At 35.9% G+C, this 18,796-nt stretch overlaps 1 protein-coding gene across 1 annotated transcript; it reads left to right on the forward strand.

Moving 5' to 3' along the window:
- The first annotated feature begins 415 nt into the window (after window positions 1–415).
- il23r (interleukin 23 receptor) lies at window positions 416–18,515 on the forward strand. The gene is made up of 15 exons (XM_073851142.1): window positions 416–479; window positions 563–835; window positions 1,564–1,681; window positions 1,837–2,000; window positions 2,167–2,300; window positions 4,187–4,343; window positions 4,424–4,506; window positions 6,654–6,852; window positions 6,954–7,142; window positions 7,526–7,624; window positions 9,749–9,904; window positions 12,303–12,464; window positions 16,166–16,253; window positions 16,433–16,523; window positions 17,586–18,515. The coding sequence occupies exons 1-15, from the start codon at window positions 416–418 to the stop codon at window positions 18,171–18,173; spliced, it is 2,565 nt and encodes an 854-aa protein (XP_073707243.1). The 3' UTR covers window positions 18,174–18,515.
- The last annotated feature ends 281 nt before the right edge of the window (window positions 18,516–18,796 follow it).

Below are 18,796 nucleotides of genomic sequence, written 5' to 3' on the forward strand. Positions count from 1 at the left end.
AGGCATAAATACCACAAATCTAGGTCATTGCCCCTTAAAAGAGCAAGCTAACTCTGAGAAAACAAGGTTGACACAAAAAAAATAGGCTTGTAACATTAAGTATCGCTCAGGAGAATGCTGACTATTTACAGAGATCGCAAGCTTATCATTTTCTGGTAACATTCTATCTTGGTGGTTTTTAATGTCTTTGATATACACACGTGCAGATGTGTGACCTGTTTATGTGACATCTTTAAACAGGGATGATCGTATGGAAGGCAACCCACTTTTTGTTCTGACTACATGCTGGTTTGCTTCATGAGTGAACAGAGAAGACAGGAGAAGACGCTGAAGGACTAGGCATGAAGTGCGGAGACAAATATCTGACTCAATATTCGCTGACCATCACTGAGACTCAGAACAAGAAAGGCATGAAATGGATTTTTTCATCAGAGTCTGGCAGGTGGTCTTCTTTCTCCTTTTCTATTGCAAATTTTGTGGTGAGTAAAGTCATCGTGATTGAATTTGTTTTACATTTGAATGCGTCATGATCAACTGAGTAGTGTTTTCTCTCTCTGCTTAGATTGCTACAGAGTCAGTTGTATTGGAAAGTTGATAGTAGATTCAAATGTCTTCCACCTGGGCTCCAATATGACTGTAGGCTGCCAATCAAACACTGAGCACTGTGGCAGACACTTTGCCATAGCCTTCAACGGACAGACCATTTACGAAACAATTAATTGCTCTGTTATAAAAACACAAATAGTCATCAATCAGCCCAGTTTTTGGCTACACTGCAGAGTGAAGGAGGGAAATACATGGCACACAATTTGCGGACAAGATTTCAAGGCTGGATGTAAGTTCATATGTTGTCTGTATTTAATTGCTCTGCATCATAGATGCAAGAAACATCTGGGTTTTATTCATGTAAAACTCAACCTGATTAAATCAGTTTGAAGGGTTAAATAAGCTTAAGAAATAGACATGCACATTTGCTAATAATCAATTGATGAAGTACATGAAATCGAAATATATAAAAAATACATGAATCAAAACTATGTGACATTTGTGACCCATGGACCACAAAACAAGTCATAAGCATGGGTATATTTTATATTTGTAGCAGTATAAAATTTTGCGATTTTTCTTTTTTGCCAAAAATCATTAGGATATTTAGAAACGATCATGTTCCATGAAGATATTGTGTAAATTTCCTACTGTACATATATCAAAACTTAATTTTTGATTTGTAATATGCATTGCTAAGAATCAATTTGGACGTTTTTCTCAATATTTCGATTTTCAAAAAGTTGTATCTCGGCCAAATATTATTCTATCCTTACAAACCACACATCAATGGAAAGCTTATTTATTCATTATTTCAAATGATGTATAAAACTCAGTTTCAAAAATGGACCCTTATGATGGTTTTGTGGTTCAAGGTCACATTCGTGATATTCATCAACCGTTAATTCCCATTATGTTTTTCCTTTGGTTAAAAATGCTAGTTAGTTGTGTACATTATATATAGCTTGTCAGATTTTGATTACAAATATCCAGCTATTAATTCATTTTCTGCTTTAGACCCTCCAGGTAAAGCTAAATTCAGCTGCGTCACATATCAAAATGCAGAGCACGTCAACTGCTCTCTGACGACCACAACTGAGACCTATTTATTTACAAATTTCACAGTGACATTTCAGTAAGTATGTCTTATTCAAATTTTACTCTTTTAACAGTTTGATTACATAAAAGTGGTATTGTACGCTTTATCATATCAGAATGTGACAGGAAGTAGAAATTCTTTACTCAAATATAGAGTTAAAAATTGAAACAATCTTTTTTTTCCATGCAAAGTGACAATACATCCCAGTTCCTTCAGTATGCGATGAACGAAGATGGTCAAGTCTCTATTCCACGATCGCTGTTTGTTGAGAACATGACATACAAAGTCCATGTAAGAGGTCACAATGCATTAGGAGAGTCACACTCTACTTTCAACTTCTCGATCTGGGACATTGGTAAGATACTAAATGACAATATCTTACTCATTTCTGAAGCACTTTCTCATTTTGATCATATTATGAGCTCTTAATTGTTCTTTTACTCAGTAAAAGTGGTATATAATATATTTTGACATACCAGATGTGCACTGAATTGTGATGATTTTATGACGTTTTTGTTTAGTGATTCCAAACACTCCAGAGATAACACAAGTTGTGTATGAAAATGGGACTCTATCTCCTACAATATGCTGGGATGGCTCAGAAGATATGCTGAAACCAATTTTGAGGTTCAGAAAAGCACATGACCAGGACTGGGTAAGAGTGAGATGCTGATTTCTTATACAGTGCCTTGTGAAATTATTCAAACCCCCATTTTTTTCACATTTTGTTATGTTGCTGCCTTATGTTAAACAATTTAAATTATTTTTTTCCCACATCAATCTACACTCCCTACTCCATAATGGAAAAGCAAAAAATAGGTTTTTAACATTTGTGCAAAATTATTAAAAATAAAAACTGAAAAGATCCCGTTGCATAAGTATTCATACCCTTTTCTGGGACACTTGAAATTTAGCTCAGGAGCATTCACATTGCTTCTAGATGTTACTACACTTCGAATGGAGTTAAACTGTGGCAAATTCATTTGAATGAGTATGATTTAGAAAGGCACACACACCTCTCAGAAAAGGTCTAACAGCTGAAAATGCATATCAGAGCAAAAACCAAGTCCTGAGGTCAAGATAACTGTCTGTAGAGCTCAGTGACAGACTTGCGTTAAGGCAATGATCTAGGGAAGAGTTCAGAAAAAAATCTGCTGCATTGAAGGTTCACAGAAGCCTCCATTATCCATAATGGAAGTTGATTGCAACAACTAGGACTCTAGAAAATGTCTGCCAGCCTCCATCCAAGCTGACAGAGGTTGAGAGGTGAAAAGGTGAGGCAAAGAATGGCAGATAATTGCACAAATGCAGATGTGCAAAGCTTGTCACATCATACCCAAAAAGACTTGAGGCTGTAAAGGTGCTTCAACTATGTACTGAGTTGGTATGAATACTTATGCAATGTACTTATTTCAGTGTTTTATTTGAATAAATTTGTCAAATTTGCAAATCTGGTTTTTGCTTTGTCATTATTATGGTGTATGGAGTGTAAATTGATGTGGGGGAAAACTAATTTAAAGCAGTTTAACATAATGCTGCAACAAAACAAAATGTGAAAAAAATGAAGGGGTATGAATACTTTTGCAAGGCACTGTATAAAAAGGGATTTGCAAAAAATGTGTACTGTTAGAGGAATAGTTCATCCAAAAACGGCAGAGAATGAAGAACCTTGAACATCCTTGGAACCTTTCAAATGCAGAAAAGGTTCTTTATAGTCAAAAAAGGTTCTTTAGATTTTTTAAATGTTCTTCAAAATGGTTCTTTCAACAACTGTTCACTGAAAGGTTCTTTGGGAACCAAAAATGGTTCTTCTTTGGTATCATTGCAAAAACACTCTTTTAGAACCTTTATTTTTAAGAGTCTAGGAACCGATTTGGAAGAATTTAACATTACATAACTTGCACACCAGTGGAACCTCTGCAGTGAATGGGTGCCGTCACAATGAGAGTTCAAACAGCAGTCAATCAGTTAATGTCTTGTGAAGTGAAAAACTGAGCAAAACAAATCCATCAAGGCGTTTTCATTTTAAACCATCACTTCTGGCCAAAATATGAGTACATAATTCATAATAACGCTTTTTGCATTAAAAAGTCAATCCTCTCACATCAAAATTGTTTAAGAACAATTTTGGACTGTGTTGGACTTGATCTGTGCATATTTGTCTACTGATTCAGATGAGAAAGCATTATGGATAGCAGACTGATATTTTAGATTTAAGCAATGCTTTAAAGTTAAAAACATCTTCACAATGGACTTTTTGCTTCATGAGATGTCAATTGATGAGCCATTGCTGAATCATGTGGATTACTTGTGGATTATTGTAATGTTTGAAGTCTCGTTCTGACGGCACCCATTCACTACAGAGGATCTAACATTGAGCAAGTTATTGCTCCAGATCTCCAAATCTGTTCTGATGTAGAAAAAAAAACTCATCTACTATCTTATTTGTCCTGAGGGTGAATAGGTTTTCATTTTTCTTTGAAAGCAAGCTATCTATTAGCTAGCTGTCTAAGAGATTTTTTTGCTATCGTATTTGAGCAGGCCCAGGGAAGTGTGAAGGAGCTCCAAGCTGGATGTATTCTGATGCAGGAAGCCTTAGAACCATTGATGCCCTATCAGTTTGAGTTAAGAGTTTGCACTGCTTCAACAAACTGCAGCATGTGGAGTAAAACTTTCAATATAACCAGCCCAGGAATTGGTAATTCCTTTATAGTCACATTAGTCAATGTGTTTTACCTGCATATTGTTTTGTCAATAATTGTGTTTTATATGTTCTAGCACCCTCACACAAACTTGATGTGTGGAGAGTCATCAACAGGAGCAGTACTCATGGACCTCTGAATGTCACAGTGATGTGGAAGGTAACAGCACCACCTACTGGAAAATCTGTATATAACTTAAATTCCTGTCAAATAGTTTGGGGTTGGTAAAATATTTTTTTGTTTTTTAAATAATTTGGCACTGAAGCAACATTTCTTATTATTATTATAAGTTATTACAAAACATTTTTTTGTAGAAACCATGATACTTTTTACATTTATTTTAAATTTACACTACCAGTCAAAAGTTTTTGAACAGTACTTTTTTTTTGTTTTTTTAAGAAGTCTCTTCTGCTCACCAAGCCTGCATTTATTTGATCCAAATAAATCAAATACATCAATTCAATACATCATCAAAAACAGTAAAATAACTGTTTTCTATTTAAAATGTAATTTATTCTTGTGATTAAAGATCAATTTTCAGCATCATTAATCCAGTCTTCAGTGTCACACGATCCTTCAGAAATCATTCTAATCATGCGATTTGCTGTTCAAGAAACATTTTTGTTATTTTTATAAATATTTAAAACAGTTAAGTCAGGATTCTTTGATGAATAGAACGATCCAAAGATCAGCATTTATCCGAAATAAAAAGCTTTTGTAACATTATACACTATACCATTCAAAAGCTTGGAGTCAGGGGGGGGAATTATAGAAATTAATACTTTTATTTAGCAAGGATGCTTCAAATTGACAAAAAGTGATGATAAAGACATTTATAATGTAAAGATTTCTATTTCAGATCAATTCTGTTCTACTGAACTTTTTATTCATTAAGGAAACATGACAAAATTATACTAATACTAAAAATTATACTAATTAATTTTATTTGATAAATTATTATAAAAATGTTTTTGAGCAGCAAATCAGCATATTAGAATGATGTGACTGGAGTAATGATGCTAAAAATGATGCTAAAAAAACAGTTATTTTAAATATTTATAAGTACAAATATTTTGAAATTGTACTGTTGCTGTACTTTGGATCAAATAAATGCAGGCTTGGTGAGCAGAAGAGAAAAAACATTAAAAATCTTACTGTTCAAAAACTTTTGTCTGGTAGTGTATTTAAACATTTTAAGTTATGGAAAGTCTTTTCATTTTTCAAGTAGGTAGTAACTGTCACTTTTTGAAAGAGTTTATTGCCACATATTTGATTAGTAATTAGTGAATCTTTCTGAAATTCTGGTCTGAATTATTAGTGTAATTTTCACAAGTAGCTTTCTTTTAATCAGTCTCTTGAATATGTCTATTCTGTGAGTGATTAAACTACTTAAAAGATTAAAAGATTACTTCAGTAAGTGCTGACTCAAATCACTACAGGAGAGTCCCATGTACACTGGTGGACGTGTGATCTCTCACAGTTCTTCTACAGGTTTCTTGGTTTAGCAGCCGCAGCCCACAATAGTTAATGCATTCTAAGTACTATTTGTCACCTAAGTGCTAAAAATCACACTCTTAAAAATAAAGGTTTTTTATTGGAAATCAGTGGTTCCATGAAGAACCTTTAACAACTATGTAACCTTTCCATTGGACAAAGGTTTTTATAGTGGAAACGGGTTCTTTAGATTATTAAAATGTTCTAGAAAATGTATTGGTATTGCTTTGAAAACCCTTTTTTGCAACTATAATTTTTAAAATATTACTTTGTTTCTGTGAAACATCAAATTAGATATTAATCTGTACACTGTATTCCGGTTATTTTGAAGACAATAGCTTTATATGAGACCTTGAAAATCAAAGGACTACAGCTACTCCAGAATGCATAGTGACTTTCTTTTTCTTCTGCGTAACACAAACAGTGATTTTCAGAAAAGCATCAATCACCATAAATCCATAATATGCAAGTGGTCACAGCTGAAGCTTTAATAAGTTAAAATTAAATAAATTAATAAGGCTGAAGCAAAATTATATTCATATTTTACATTTTTTTAACCATTATGAAAGAATGTTTGGGTGGACTATCTTTATTTCTTCGTCCCACTCAAGAAGCAAGTTTGCGAACTGGATCAGTCCAGTTTGAGAATGAATCATTCAGTTCAGTTTGTGAACCACATCAGGCAGTTCACTGAAAGAACTGACTAAAAAGAACGATTTATAATGTCATATACGGGGGAAAAACATTATTACTGTCCTTTGCCCTCAACATGAACTCACTTGTTGACTATTTATTTCTCCTTTTTCTTACAGCACTATAAACCAGAATATCACAGTGGAGATTTGTTATATTACAAATTATCTTATGAAGAAGAAGGCAAGATTCATGAACTCTATTGCTCAGCTCATGTCACCCATCAAACTCTTCAGCTGAATGCATCAGAGGTTAACATCAGTGCTGTGACAGCAGCTGGTTCCTCCCCACCTGCATCTGTCAGCTTGATATATACAGGTGAGAACTTTATTTTATTTCATTCTTTTTTAGTTTTGAGTTTTGTAGGACACACAATCTTGAATAAATGTTATATTCTACTGTTTGTATGTGTATCACAGGTAAACCAGCCCCCATGATAACACATTTAGTTCCAGCAGCAGGGGGCAGTGTGCTTCTAGCATGGGACGTGTCTCATTACAGCGAGGAGGTGAAGGGCATTCTGGGGTTTGTTGTGCAGTGGCATCAGAGCCCAGTGCACTTAGAATGGAAGAGATTAGGAAAAGACTGTAATTTTACATTCCTACAAGGTAAGAGTTTTCCAAAATTGTGTGCTATTGAACTTAATATCTAAGGATTAAAATAATAAATGCGTTCAGGTTAAGAATTTGATGAGTGACATGAATTGAACAATTCAGTTCATGGGTCTTGCCTACTTCTTAAATTTCTGTTTATTCCTTGTTGGCGGATTGAAAATAATAAATTTTCATTTTATTTTATTGCTGTATACTATTATAACTTTTTCTGTAGCACTTTGAGATTTTCTTTAAAATGTAAAGTGCTTTATAAAGAAAATGTATTATTATTATTATTATTAAAAATGGTTAAAAACATAGTATAACATGTTATGTAGATTAACCTAGTTCATATATAATAAAGTTCAGCATTCAAAAATCTGAAATTGTTCTTGCAGGTATGCGAGACGGTATCCTGTATAACATTTCATTATTTACTGAAGAAGCCAGTGGCGTTTCAGACCCTGCATTTGTTCAGGTTTATTCAAAGGAAGAGAGTAAGTACATGTTTGCTATATTTGCATTTGCATACTTTTCTCTCTTGCTTGTTTTCTAACATGTTTTAAAATGCGATTTATCCCTTTATGGCAAAAAATTATTTTTAGCAGCCATTATTTCAGTCATCAGTGTCACATAATCCTTCAGAAATCATTCTAATATTATTCTATTATATTATATTCTACTATAATTTGATTAAAATGATTACGATTACACTCTAAAAAATGCTGGATTAAAAACAACCCAACTTGGGTTATTTGGCAACACAGCGCTGGGTAAATATTGGATAGAACACATGCTTGGATATTTTGACCCAGGTGGTTGGGTTAAATGTTTTTACCCAACATGCTGGGTTGTTTTATTTAAAGGAACACTCCACTTTTTTTGGAAATAGGCTCATTCTCCAACTCCCCCGAATTAATAAATTGAGTTTTGAAATCCATTCGTCCTGTTTTGGCGATATCACTTTCAGCATAGCTTAGCATAGATCATTGAATCCTATGAGACCAATTTAGCATTGCGTTCAAAAATGACCAATGAGTGTACTAAGACCAGCGCTAAATGTAAAGCTGCGATTTTCTAGGCCGATAAGATTAGGAACTACACTCCCATTCCGGCGTAATAGTCAAGGAAGTTTGCTGCCGTAATATGGACGCAGCAGGCGGAGTAATATCACACAGCGCCTGAAATTAGTTCCCAGCTAGGTAACTTCCAATGAGGAACGCTCCCTGTGCATGCAGTTGGTCACGTTGTGCTGCGATGTGCTGCATGATATTACTGCGCCTGCTTTGGCCATGCTGCGGCTGCAAACTTCCGTGACTATTACCCTGGAATGGGAGTGTAGTTCCTAATCTTATCGGCCTAGAAAATCGCAGCTTTACATTTTCCGCCGGTCTTAGTACACGATATAACTACAGAAGAGTCAAGTTTTAAATAGGACAAATATCGAAACTCATTGGTCATTTTTGAACACAATGCTATATTGGTCTCATAGGATTCAATGATTTATGCTAAGCTATTCTAAAAGTGATATCGCCAGAACAGGAGAACGGCTGAATGGATTTCAAAACGGTAAAACTCAACTTATTAACTCGGGGGAGTTGGAGAATGAGCCTATTTCCACAAAAAGTGGAGTGTTCCTTTAAGTCAACTATAAGTATTTTAGCAATCATTCAAAAGTAGCATTTTAATTTACGTGTATTCAACCGTTCTCTATAATCACTTTTCACCAAAATAATGCTAATTCTTGTGCCGGTGTGTTGGCGAAATCTGAGCCATTGTTGGGCTGCTGTTCGCCGGGGGAACTAAGAACCTCAGACTGCCACCTTGTGTTTAACTCTTAGCTGAAAGATGCCGTGACTGACTCCATAACCTGGCCATAAACAAACAGTATTGAGATTAGAGTACATATTTTAACATCAAATTCAATTCAATTTAGTATTATAGTGAATAAAATCTGTTTACTGTATGTTATGCAAGGCAAAAGGCGTTTCCATCATGCGAAACGACCACTGCTGATGCAGCTGACTGACATTTCGTCCATATGTTGCGTTGCGTAAAATAATTGACAGCACTGTAAAGACTTTATAAACTAAATAAAATGTATACAAACCTTTATTTCGCTGAAGAAGTCCACCAAATCGGCGGCGCTAAGAACTGCTCTCTCTTGTAGAGGACGCAAAAAGCCCAGCTCTGACTGTTACTCAGCAGCTGGGTTGTTTTGTCGGAGACAGGCTTAACCCAGCATTAAAAAAAAAAGCAATAAGCTAAACCCAGCACTTTTAGAGTGAAGAAAAACTACCCAGAACCTGGATAAAAATATTAAAAACAACCCAATAAAATGACCCAATAGGCTGAACCCAGCATTTGGGTTTAAAAACAATAACCCAGCATTTTTGTTTCAAAACATTAGGCTATAGAGCAGTAAAGTGTTATAATAATCCCTGCTCTTCCTCCAAATTGCCACACGAGGGCGGTGACAGAATTTGTCAAAAAAAGGTTTATCAGTTTATTAAGTACAGTAGCATTTTAAAAAGTTGCATTTAAAAACAAGTTTAAACTTTAACTTCTCAGTGATTAAAGGGTCACTTAATCTCTTAAAACACTTTTATGTTCCTTTCCAGAGCCTTTAGCTGGTCCAGATGTATCAATTACCAATGAAGGGAAAAATCAGATTTTGATTCAGTGGAATGAGCTCAACCAAGAAAAACAAAGGGGATTTATCACAAACTACACCATTTACTTCCAGAGACATAAAGACGAGAGACTTCTTCAGAACCGTGAGTAAAACAGCTGTATGTGAGTGTGTTGGCCTGTGGTTTGTGTCTGAGGGGAGGAGTCACATGGTTTGTACACACGGAATCAACACTTTTGTTTGTTCGTCAACATTGTCTCAGCATAAAACACAATGCTTGTTGTTTTTTTCACAAGACCTCAGGTGTCTTCAACCTCACCCCACAAGTGATGCAGTGCACCTTTGTGCATTTCGCAAAGTGGAAAGACTTTACCTGTTTGGTTTGAGACTCATCACTGTCACACCCACAGTTTGACAGCAGGGTTTTCCACCATTTACTGAAAGAGTTCACATCCTCTTCCAGTAACCCCCACTCCCCTACACTTCTGCATTACTGGTCTAAAACTAATGCTCTGTCTGTTGCTCAACTATGACTGCGAAAACATTTAGTGTAAATAAGTTATGGATTTTTGTAGGAACTGACATGGGAACCACTTTTTAAAAGTTTTATATATTGTTGCATTGGTGGATTATTTATAATCAATAACCAATATCAATGCTTAAAAATACAAATCTATACCAGCGTAAACCTAAGCTGCTGGTTTTAGCTTGACTTCCAACCTGGCCAGGGTTGTTTTTAACTGGTTAGCTTGATGGCCAGCTGATTTACTAGACTCACCAGCTGAAAAGTGCCTAAAACCCCCTGTAAAGCCAACTAAAAGACCAGCTCAAACCTGTCTAATTTTTTTTAGTCATACCCTGATGCAACAAAATATGAAACGGAGTATGAAATATGCTAGCCAGGTTGGGAGACAACCTTAAACCTGCTAAAACCGTCTTTAAAACCATCTTAAACCTGTTAAAATCATCTTAAATAACCCAATACCAGCAAACCAGCTGACCAGTTGTTTAAAGTCTGTTACACTCACCAAGGCTTAATTATTTGATCAAAAACACAGTAAAATATTAGCTATTTAAAATAACTGTTCTCTATTTTATTATATTTTCAAATGAATTTATTTCTGTAATGAGAAAGCTGAATTGTCAGCTGCCATTAGTCTTTAGTGTCACATAATCCTTCAAAAATCATTCTAATATGTTGATTTGGTGCTCAAGAAACATTATTAATATCAATATTTAAAATGTTGAATATATATGTGAGTGTGTGTGTGTGTGTGTGTGTGTGTGTGTGTGTGTGTGTGTGTGTGTGTGTGTGTGTGTGTGTGTGTGTGTACCTGGTATTCATCACGTTATGGGGACCAAATGTCCCCACAAGGATAGGAATACCAGTAAATTTTGACCTTGTGGGGACATTTCTCAGGTCCCCATGAGGAAACAGGCTTATAAATCATGCACAATGAGTTTTTTTGAGGAAGTAAAAGTTTGCACAATCTCCTGTGAGGGCTAGGTTTAGGTGTAGGGTAGGGTTAGGGCGATTAGTACGGTTTGTACAGTATAAAAACCATTACGCCTATGGAATGTCCCCATAAAACATGTAAACCAGTGTGTGTGTGTGTGTGTGTGTGTGTGTGTGTGTGTGTGTGTGTGTGTGTGTGTGTGTATATATACATATTTTTATGTAGGATTGTTGTAGTTATATTTTGTCGTGTTGAGGTAATATTTTACTATTGCGAAAAAAAAGAAAATAATGTAGAGGTGTTGGAAAAAAGCTATCACTCTCAAAGGGACAGGCCCACATATCACTTTGCACTGAAACTGAAAACTATTTACAGGTGGGCTTCACATGCTTAAAACTGTAGCATGTGACTACATTATAAAATACTTGTGGTCAAAAAATTATTAGAGAGTAAACTGTGGTTTATATGTCAGTGGGCGTTCATATAGCCTGTCTGATCTGGCTGGGCATTAATGTATTCACGTATTCTCTAGAGTCTCACTAGAATCTCTTGAGGGCCTCTGTCTTCGGTGCCATTTCTGCGTCTTTAAAGTTACATCTCTGGCTGGCGCGAATGAGACCCAGCAGCTATTCTTAACATGTGGCTTCAGGCATGACAGGAAGTAGAGACAACAGCGGAAAGCATGTGGCTATGTGCAAATGTTTCTGTCTCCGACATAAGCTACTCTAACCAAGCTGTTAAACAGACACCAGTAGCTAAAAAATGTCTGTCATTATCCAGTGGCTTAACGGTATTGTCAAAAAAAGCAAAAAAAGTACATAACAGCTTTCTGAGTGTTAAATATCTCCACCCTTCTGAAAAGTTTGCTACATGAGCATTTTAACTTTCATGTTTTATTCTACTGTTACTCTTAGTTTGTTGACCCCTAACCATGACACCTGGTTTCATAGACGAACTGTCAGACAGCTAACTAGTCATTGCTGAAGTAGAGTGTGAGTGCAAATGAATCTTTAATATTATTTTCTGCTGAAAGAAGCATCCTGGAAGAAACACTCCTCATCTTCTGTGTTTTATGTGTTCTTGCAGAAACTGTGCCTTTTGCATCTCCTAGACGTTTGACTTGGGAGCTGCAAGGCCAACGGGAGTGTTTCGATATCCTGGTCTCTGCATGGAATTCTGCGGGAGAAGGGCCTAAAGGAAAACCTACCACTTGCTGTTGTCACAGCAAACCGTCATACCAAACTGCAGGTGCCTTTTCTTATGAAATAGATATCCACCTTAGTTTTGCCGTAGGAGTGGGTATGGCCATTTGTACATTTTATGGGTCTGGCTTCTGGTCTCATCTGTGTTCAGCTATTTTTAGCTGTACAAAACTGCTAATTTTGCTGCTTGATATTGAAAATTGGTGTGTCTTAACATTTTATTTTAATGTATAATCCTAATTATGAACACAATGATTTGAAGTGCAACGTTAATATTCTTCTCATTATTTTCATATAGCGGCTAATGAACCGGAAGTCTCGCCCATAGGCTAACTTCCGTGTTGAAAAAAAGGAGAAACTTTGACCTTAAAGTCAGTTTAAAGTACTATTAAATATGTGTTCTCGATGTTGTGAACACATATTTATGTGTTATTAACCACCCAGCCAAATTTGAATTTGATTTTTTTTAAAAAGCACGTAAATAAAACAAGTTATCAAAATCTTGAAAAAATAAGCAGTATTCTCTGCTCTCAAATGCTGGGGGCATAACGTCTAGAGCTGTTAAAATGGCTGAAAAACTAAATTTGAATTATATTTGAATTTAAAAAGCATTTTAATTTAATTTGGGTGAAAAAAAAAGCTTTTGGCTTCTCTCCTAAGGCCACAAGAGAGCACATCAAGCAAAATATTACTAATGCAAGTTTATTCAAAGCAATAAAATAACATGACATTTATAAAATAAAATAACATTTAAAAACATGAGATGCAGTGGGATGGGAAAAAAAAAACGCCATAAAGCCTCAAGATATGTTTTTTCAAAGCTGAACTTGCATTAATTTTACATAGCGTTTTTAAAATATGCATCTCTCTTGTGCGAGATGCAAGTGATAGATGTCACTCTAGAAAGAAAATGCGCGAAATAATGCGTTCTGTGTGAACGGCTTAGTTTCACATAAACAAGATGTTCTCCGCATTTATGTTCCCTTTTTCCGCAATATTTTTAATAAACAACGCAGCAGCGCCACATCTAGTGGCTTCAGATGGATAGGATAATAAAAACATTATAACGCAACGACAATTGCATCGTCTTCACATCTTGTGCACCACTGATAATGCTACCTCCTTAAAGGACACCTAAAATTCGAATGCTACGTTCTTGAATTAGAATGTGGGTTTTTATTTTCAATTTGACGAATATTTGAAATTACACTTTTTTTTGACAGCCCTAGTGGCTTCATCGCAGAAAGAGGACACTAGCATTTGAAAGCCGGAAAGCTGCCGCCTCTCTCAACTGCTAAATACCACTATAACCTAAATGAATGACCAAGCTGTTTTGTAAATTATCACGGCCAGGTAATACGCATTTACGTGACAATGGCATAGCTAGCTGGCAAACTGTAGGCTGTAGTACCTAACGTTTATGATAGTAACTGTTGGGTGGTAATTGAGTGGCTAATCACTGATGCTAATGCACTCTAGCAATTATAGAGGGTTTGCACTTATGTCACGGTTTGTTCCGTTATCTGGATGCACTGCCATATTGGAGATGCTCGGATGTACGGTTAATGTACTAAAGAATACGTTCTGCTAATTTATGCTGTCTAAACCATGCAAAAAATGCGTTGAAGCTTCTAAATCATATAGAGAAGGACTTGGTAAGCAGGAAAGGGCATGATATTTTGACAAACTAAACTTACAGGAACACTCCACTTTTTTTGGAAATAGGCTCATTCTCCAACTCCCCCGAGTTAATAAATTGAGTTTTACCGTTTTGAAATCCATTCAGCCGTTCTCCTGTTCTGGCGATATCACTTTTAGCATAGCTTAGCATAGATCATTGAACCCTATGAGACCAATACAGCATCGCGTTCAAAAATGATCAGAAAATCGCAGCTTTACATTTTCCACCGGTCTTAGTACACAATATAACTACAGAAGAGTCAAATTTTATATTGGACAAATATCGAAACTCGTTGGTCATTTTTGAACGAGATGCTATTGGTCTCATAGGATTCAATGATGTATGCTAAGCTATGCTAAAAGTGATATCGCCAGAACAGGATAACGGCTGAATGGATTTCAAAACGGTAAAACTCAACTTATTAACTTGGGGGGAGTTGGAGAATGAGCCTATTTCCACAAAAAGTGGAGTGTTCCTTTAATAGTGGGTAAAGATTCATACGAGCAGTATTAATTAAGATATTAGCCTAATATTTCACCTATCTCACCGGTAATGATACAAACAAACGAATGTTGTCAAGACTTTTGCCCTGGAAATCCTGGTTCAGTTTGGCCATCCACAAATGCCTTCTTTCCTCAGTCTTTTGCATTGTTCTCCTTGATTTGTTATAACTTTTGGCAGTCTATAGTATGTTTTCCCAGTCCTATCGATTTGTATACAGCCCAAAACATGACAATAATTGACCATTTTCAGCAGAAATAATCAGCTAAATTTGCGAGTTTCGTTCGATTCAGTGACATTGTTTGTATTCTGTTCCACCAATATGGCCGATTGATGACGCATTCTGAAAACACTCTGTAGTGTTAAGGTCACTGCACACAGAGTCAGAAATTTTCATCCGAAATGTTTGCACATTAAAAAATAAATACAATCTCACGTTGTGTTTACACACTGCCTGCGAAACTTTTTTCTGTAATAAAAAAAAATCGGATCAGATTCGATTTTTTGCGTTTTCGCATCTGTAGCAAGCATTTTGATAGCATTTTTTATACGAAAAAAGGCATACGAAAATTACAGTCACTAAAATGACCTTCAGTGTGTCATCGAAACTTGATTTCAGGCCGCCAAAATTTGACAAAAACAAAAATAGGGAAAAACTTTAACAATCTAACTCCACAACTCAGTTCCACATAGTTCACAGTCTTTGTAACACATTTCAGCAATACATTTTTAACATTTATAATGTGTTTAGAAACAATTCTTTGAATTGCCTTTACACAGACAGTCACAATATGTAATGTTTCTGTTTGAACAAATGAAAATTTTCTCATCTGCATTTACTCATCCTCATGTCGTTCCAAAACTGTACAACTTTCTTTTATCTGTGGAACACAAAAAAAGATTTATAAAACGAATAGTTCTGGTCCTTGATTCTGACTGGTTGAGCCGCATTCAAAGCTGTTACTCTAAAAAAAAAAAAAGGTGTATGTTTTTAAAAATATACACCATTGTTTACCACTTTGTTGCAAACAATAATGTTTTTATTAATATCATTACACTTTATTTGCGGTTTTATTTAGTGAAAGCTTACTACGTATTTGAAATAACCATTTTATTAAAGCAATAAGCCCCATGAAGCTGTGGTTTACAGTCAATCTGCTTCACCTCACGTCTAATAACGCACTGTAAACCACAGCTTCCTGGGGCTAATTTCGAAGTCAGTTTTTTCCACAGAATAAATGTCATTGAAACACTGGACCACTTTCATTGTATGAACGAAAAATCTTTTTTGCAATATATACATTTTTTTATGTTCTACTGATGAAAGAAAGTCAAACTGTCCCTTTAAGAGAATCAGCATGAGTTTCAGTGCACATTCTGACTATAATATTACTCATGGTCTAGGGTAAGGGTTAGTATTGCATACCATGCATACACAAGAAACTGAATAATATTCATGCATTATTCATAGAGTATGCACTTTCAATATTAGGAACAGTTAATGCAGAATTGTTCCAACAATACCATATCATGCGTTTATCCTAATGTGCTTAATGTGTTTCCAGGTGGAATGATAGCTGGAATTTGTTTGGCTGCTGCTGTTCCTATGGTGATCCTGGCTAACCTTATGTACCTGAAATGTGTGAGACAAAGGTGACGTGCTGAACTAGGGGGTTTTGGTTTTTACTGCACTTTCATTTGTGCAAGTAGTTTCACAATGTGGCTTATGCCTGCAGTTTTTCATAATGTTACAGCCACAGTCAGTGTAAACATGATGTGCAAGTTAGGTGTTTGAGTGTGTGTGTAACTGTCTCAAAAAACTTTCTTTACAGAATGATGAAAATGTGCATGTCCTTTGGAGTCTCTTGGATTTTTGAAAATCTACCAAAATTTGATAACAGCAATGCTATAAAGCTACTAAAGGTAATTTTTGTTAAATGATACAATTAACATGCAGTATAATGAGTTTGGCGGTCTTCTCTAGGACAAATACAACACAAGTGATGTTGTGATGTGGGTTTAGTTTGTAGCTCACAAGGTTGGAGGGGGTTACCTTATAATTCAAAGGTCAGGCGCTTTGTGTTCAAATAGAGGTAGTCTATTTTCACTCTTCGGAAGCGTACTGAACTTCAAGATTCCACAGAACCAAAACATAACAGCTGAATAGCTGCTGCCATCAATTGCATTTGAGAAAAGCAGCATTTATAAATCACCTGGCCAGGTATACTGAGTCAGTACCCTGTTTGGCATGTGGGCAGGTGGCCCAAAAATGTAACCTTTGAAAAATACAAAACATTTCTTATTTTTAAAAAAATTTCCACTAGAATTTCCCCCACTATGAAGCACAGTAGCAGAAATGTCATGGTTATACATGTCCTCAGTAATCGTCAAAACAATTACTGAACTTTGATTAAACAAAACTGTAAAATAAAAGTGCCAATGTTCGTTTTAACAATAAAAAAAGAACGCAGCGAAATTATGAAGTGGTTCTCATTCTCATTGAGTGGTTCTCAACTGAAAAGATGGTTGTAAAAAAGTAAAACTATCATTGACTTCATTTACACAAAAGTCGTTCTAAACCTGTAAGACCTTCGTTCATCTTTGGAAAACAAATTAAGATATTTTTGATAAAATTCGAGAGCTTTCTGAACCTGCATAAACAGCAACGCAACTGACATGTTTAAGGCCCAGAAGGGTAGTAAAGACATTGTTATGGTACTGTGGTGAAAACACATTGAAGACTGCACACAAAAAGTATTCTCGTAGCTTCATAAAATTAAGGCTGAACCACTGATTTCACATGGACTATTGTAACAATGTCCTTACTACCTTTCTGGGCCTTGAACGCGGTTGCGTTGCCGTCTATGCAGGGTCAGAAAGCTCTTGGATTTCATTAAAAATATCTTAATTTGTGTTCCGAAGATAAATAAAGGTCTCATTGTTTTCATACTGCATCTCGATACTTATACCACTTTTCTATCTTAGGATGACAGCTATGGCCCTTGGGGAGCTCTTCCTGGAGACTGTGATCCTCCCTTAACTCCCATTGAGGAAGTCAGTCTCTCTTTGGAGAGACAAGACTCTTATCCAACTGTGCTTCATGTCACAGAAACGGCCACGACGCACCTGTTTTCCATTGATTCTCCTTATAAACCTCAGCTATTGACCGCTTCACAGAGGAATGAAGACTTCTCTGAGAATACAGATGAAGAGCTAAAAGAGGAGGACCAATTTCCTTTGTTGGTGTCTCCATCACATAATGACTTCAGTTGGGATTTAACCTGTATTCCCGTGATACATGGACGTCTTAATAGCTTTTTAGCTATGGATGGAGCTCTGGGATCTTTGGGTGTTCTTGAAGATCTCCTCGCTCCCCCTCAGACAGCCTCCAATAAGGATGTGGATGTGAATGAGAGGACTGTGGAAAAAGGAGATGTAAATCAGAGCACTTTCACAAGTCAAACTGTACTACCCAATGACCTGGAGACCTGCCTCAGAGGCCCTGTCTTTAATTCCAGCCCTTATTCCCCACAAAGGCTTTGTCAAAGTTTTTCAGTTCCAGAAGAGAGTTAAGCACTCTATTTTAAAGGAAATACCATGTGGCAAGAGTACTTCTGAACTATAGGCGCATGGATGTGACCATAAACACAAGCATTTCCAGGAGATTGTATAACATCATCTTGTACATGAAGCATTAAGTGTTTTTTCCCAAGGATTTGTCAGTGATGATACTGTATTTTCTCTGCATAGTCTGCTGTATTGGGGCTAGTCAGATACATCTAAATCACATTGTGGTTTCCGCTCACTCTGCGGATAGTATGTAAAGTAAGTTGTACTGTACGTTGCTGATCAGTTTTTTCATAGTAACTTCTTCCTCTTGAATACTGTTCTGACACAAAAGGAAAGATACACGACTGACACACTGCACTTTTTTCTGTTTAACTGTATTGAATGTGCACTTCGAAAACTATACTTGCAGATAATATAATATTAACTCAATGAAAAGCATCTTATTGTAAAGTAGTCAATGAACAATGAATGTGGTTAAAAGAATAAAAAATCACCTTTGTGTGATTTAACATAATCATAGAAGTGTACTTAAACACGTCTATTATTATGTTTCCTATATAACATACTTAAATACAGTTAAAAAGTGCATAAAATTTCCTACTTAAGTGGGTCAAAAAGCACACTTA

The sequence above is a fragment of the Garra rufa genome, chromosome 12 (genome assembly GCF_049309525.1).
Source record: "Garra rufa chromosome 12, GarRuf1.0, whole genome shotgun sequence".
Classification (NCBI taxonomy): Eukaryota; Metazoa; Chordata; class Actinopteri; order Cypriniformes; family Cyprinidae; genus Garra; species Garra rufa.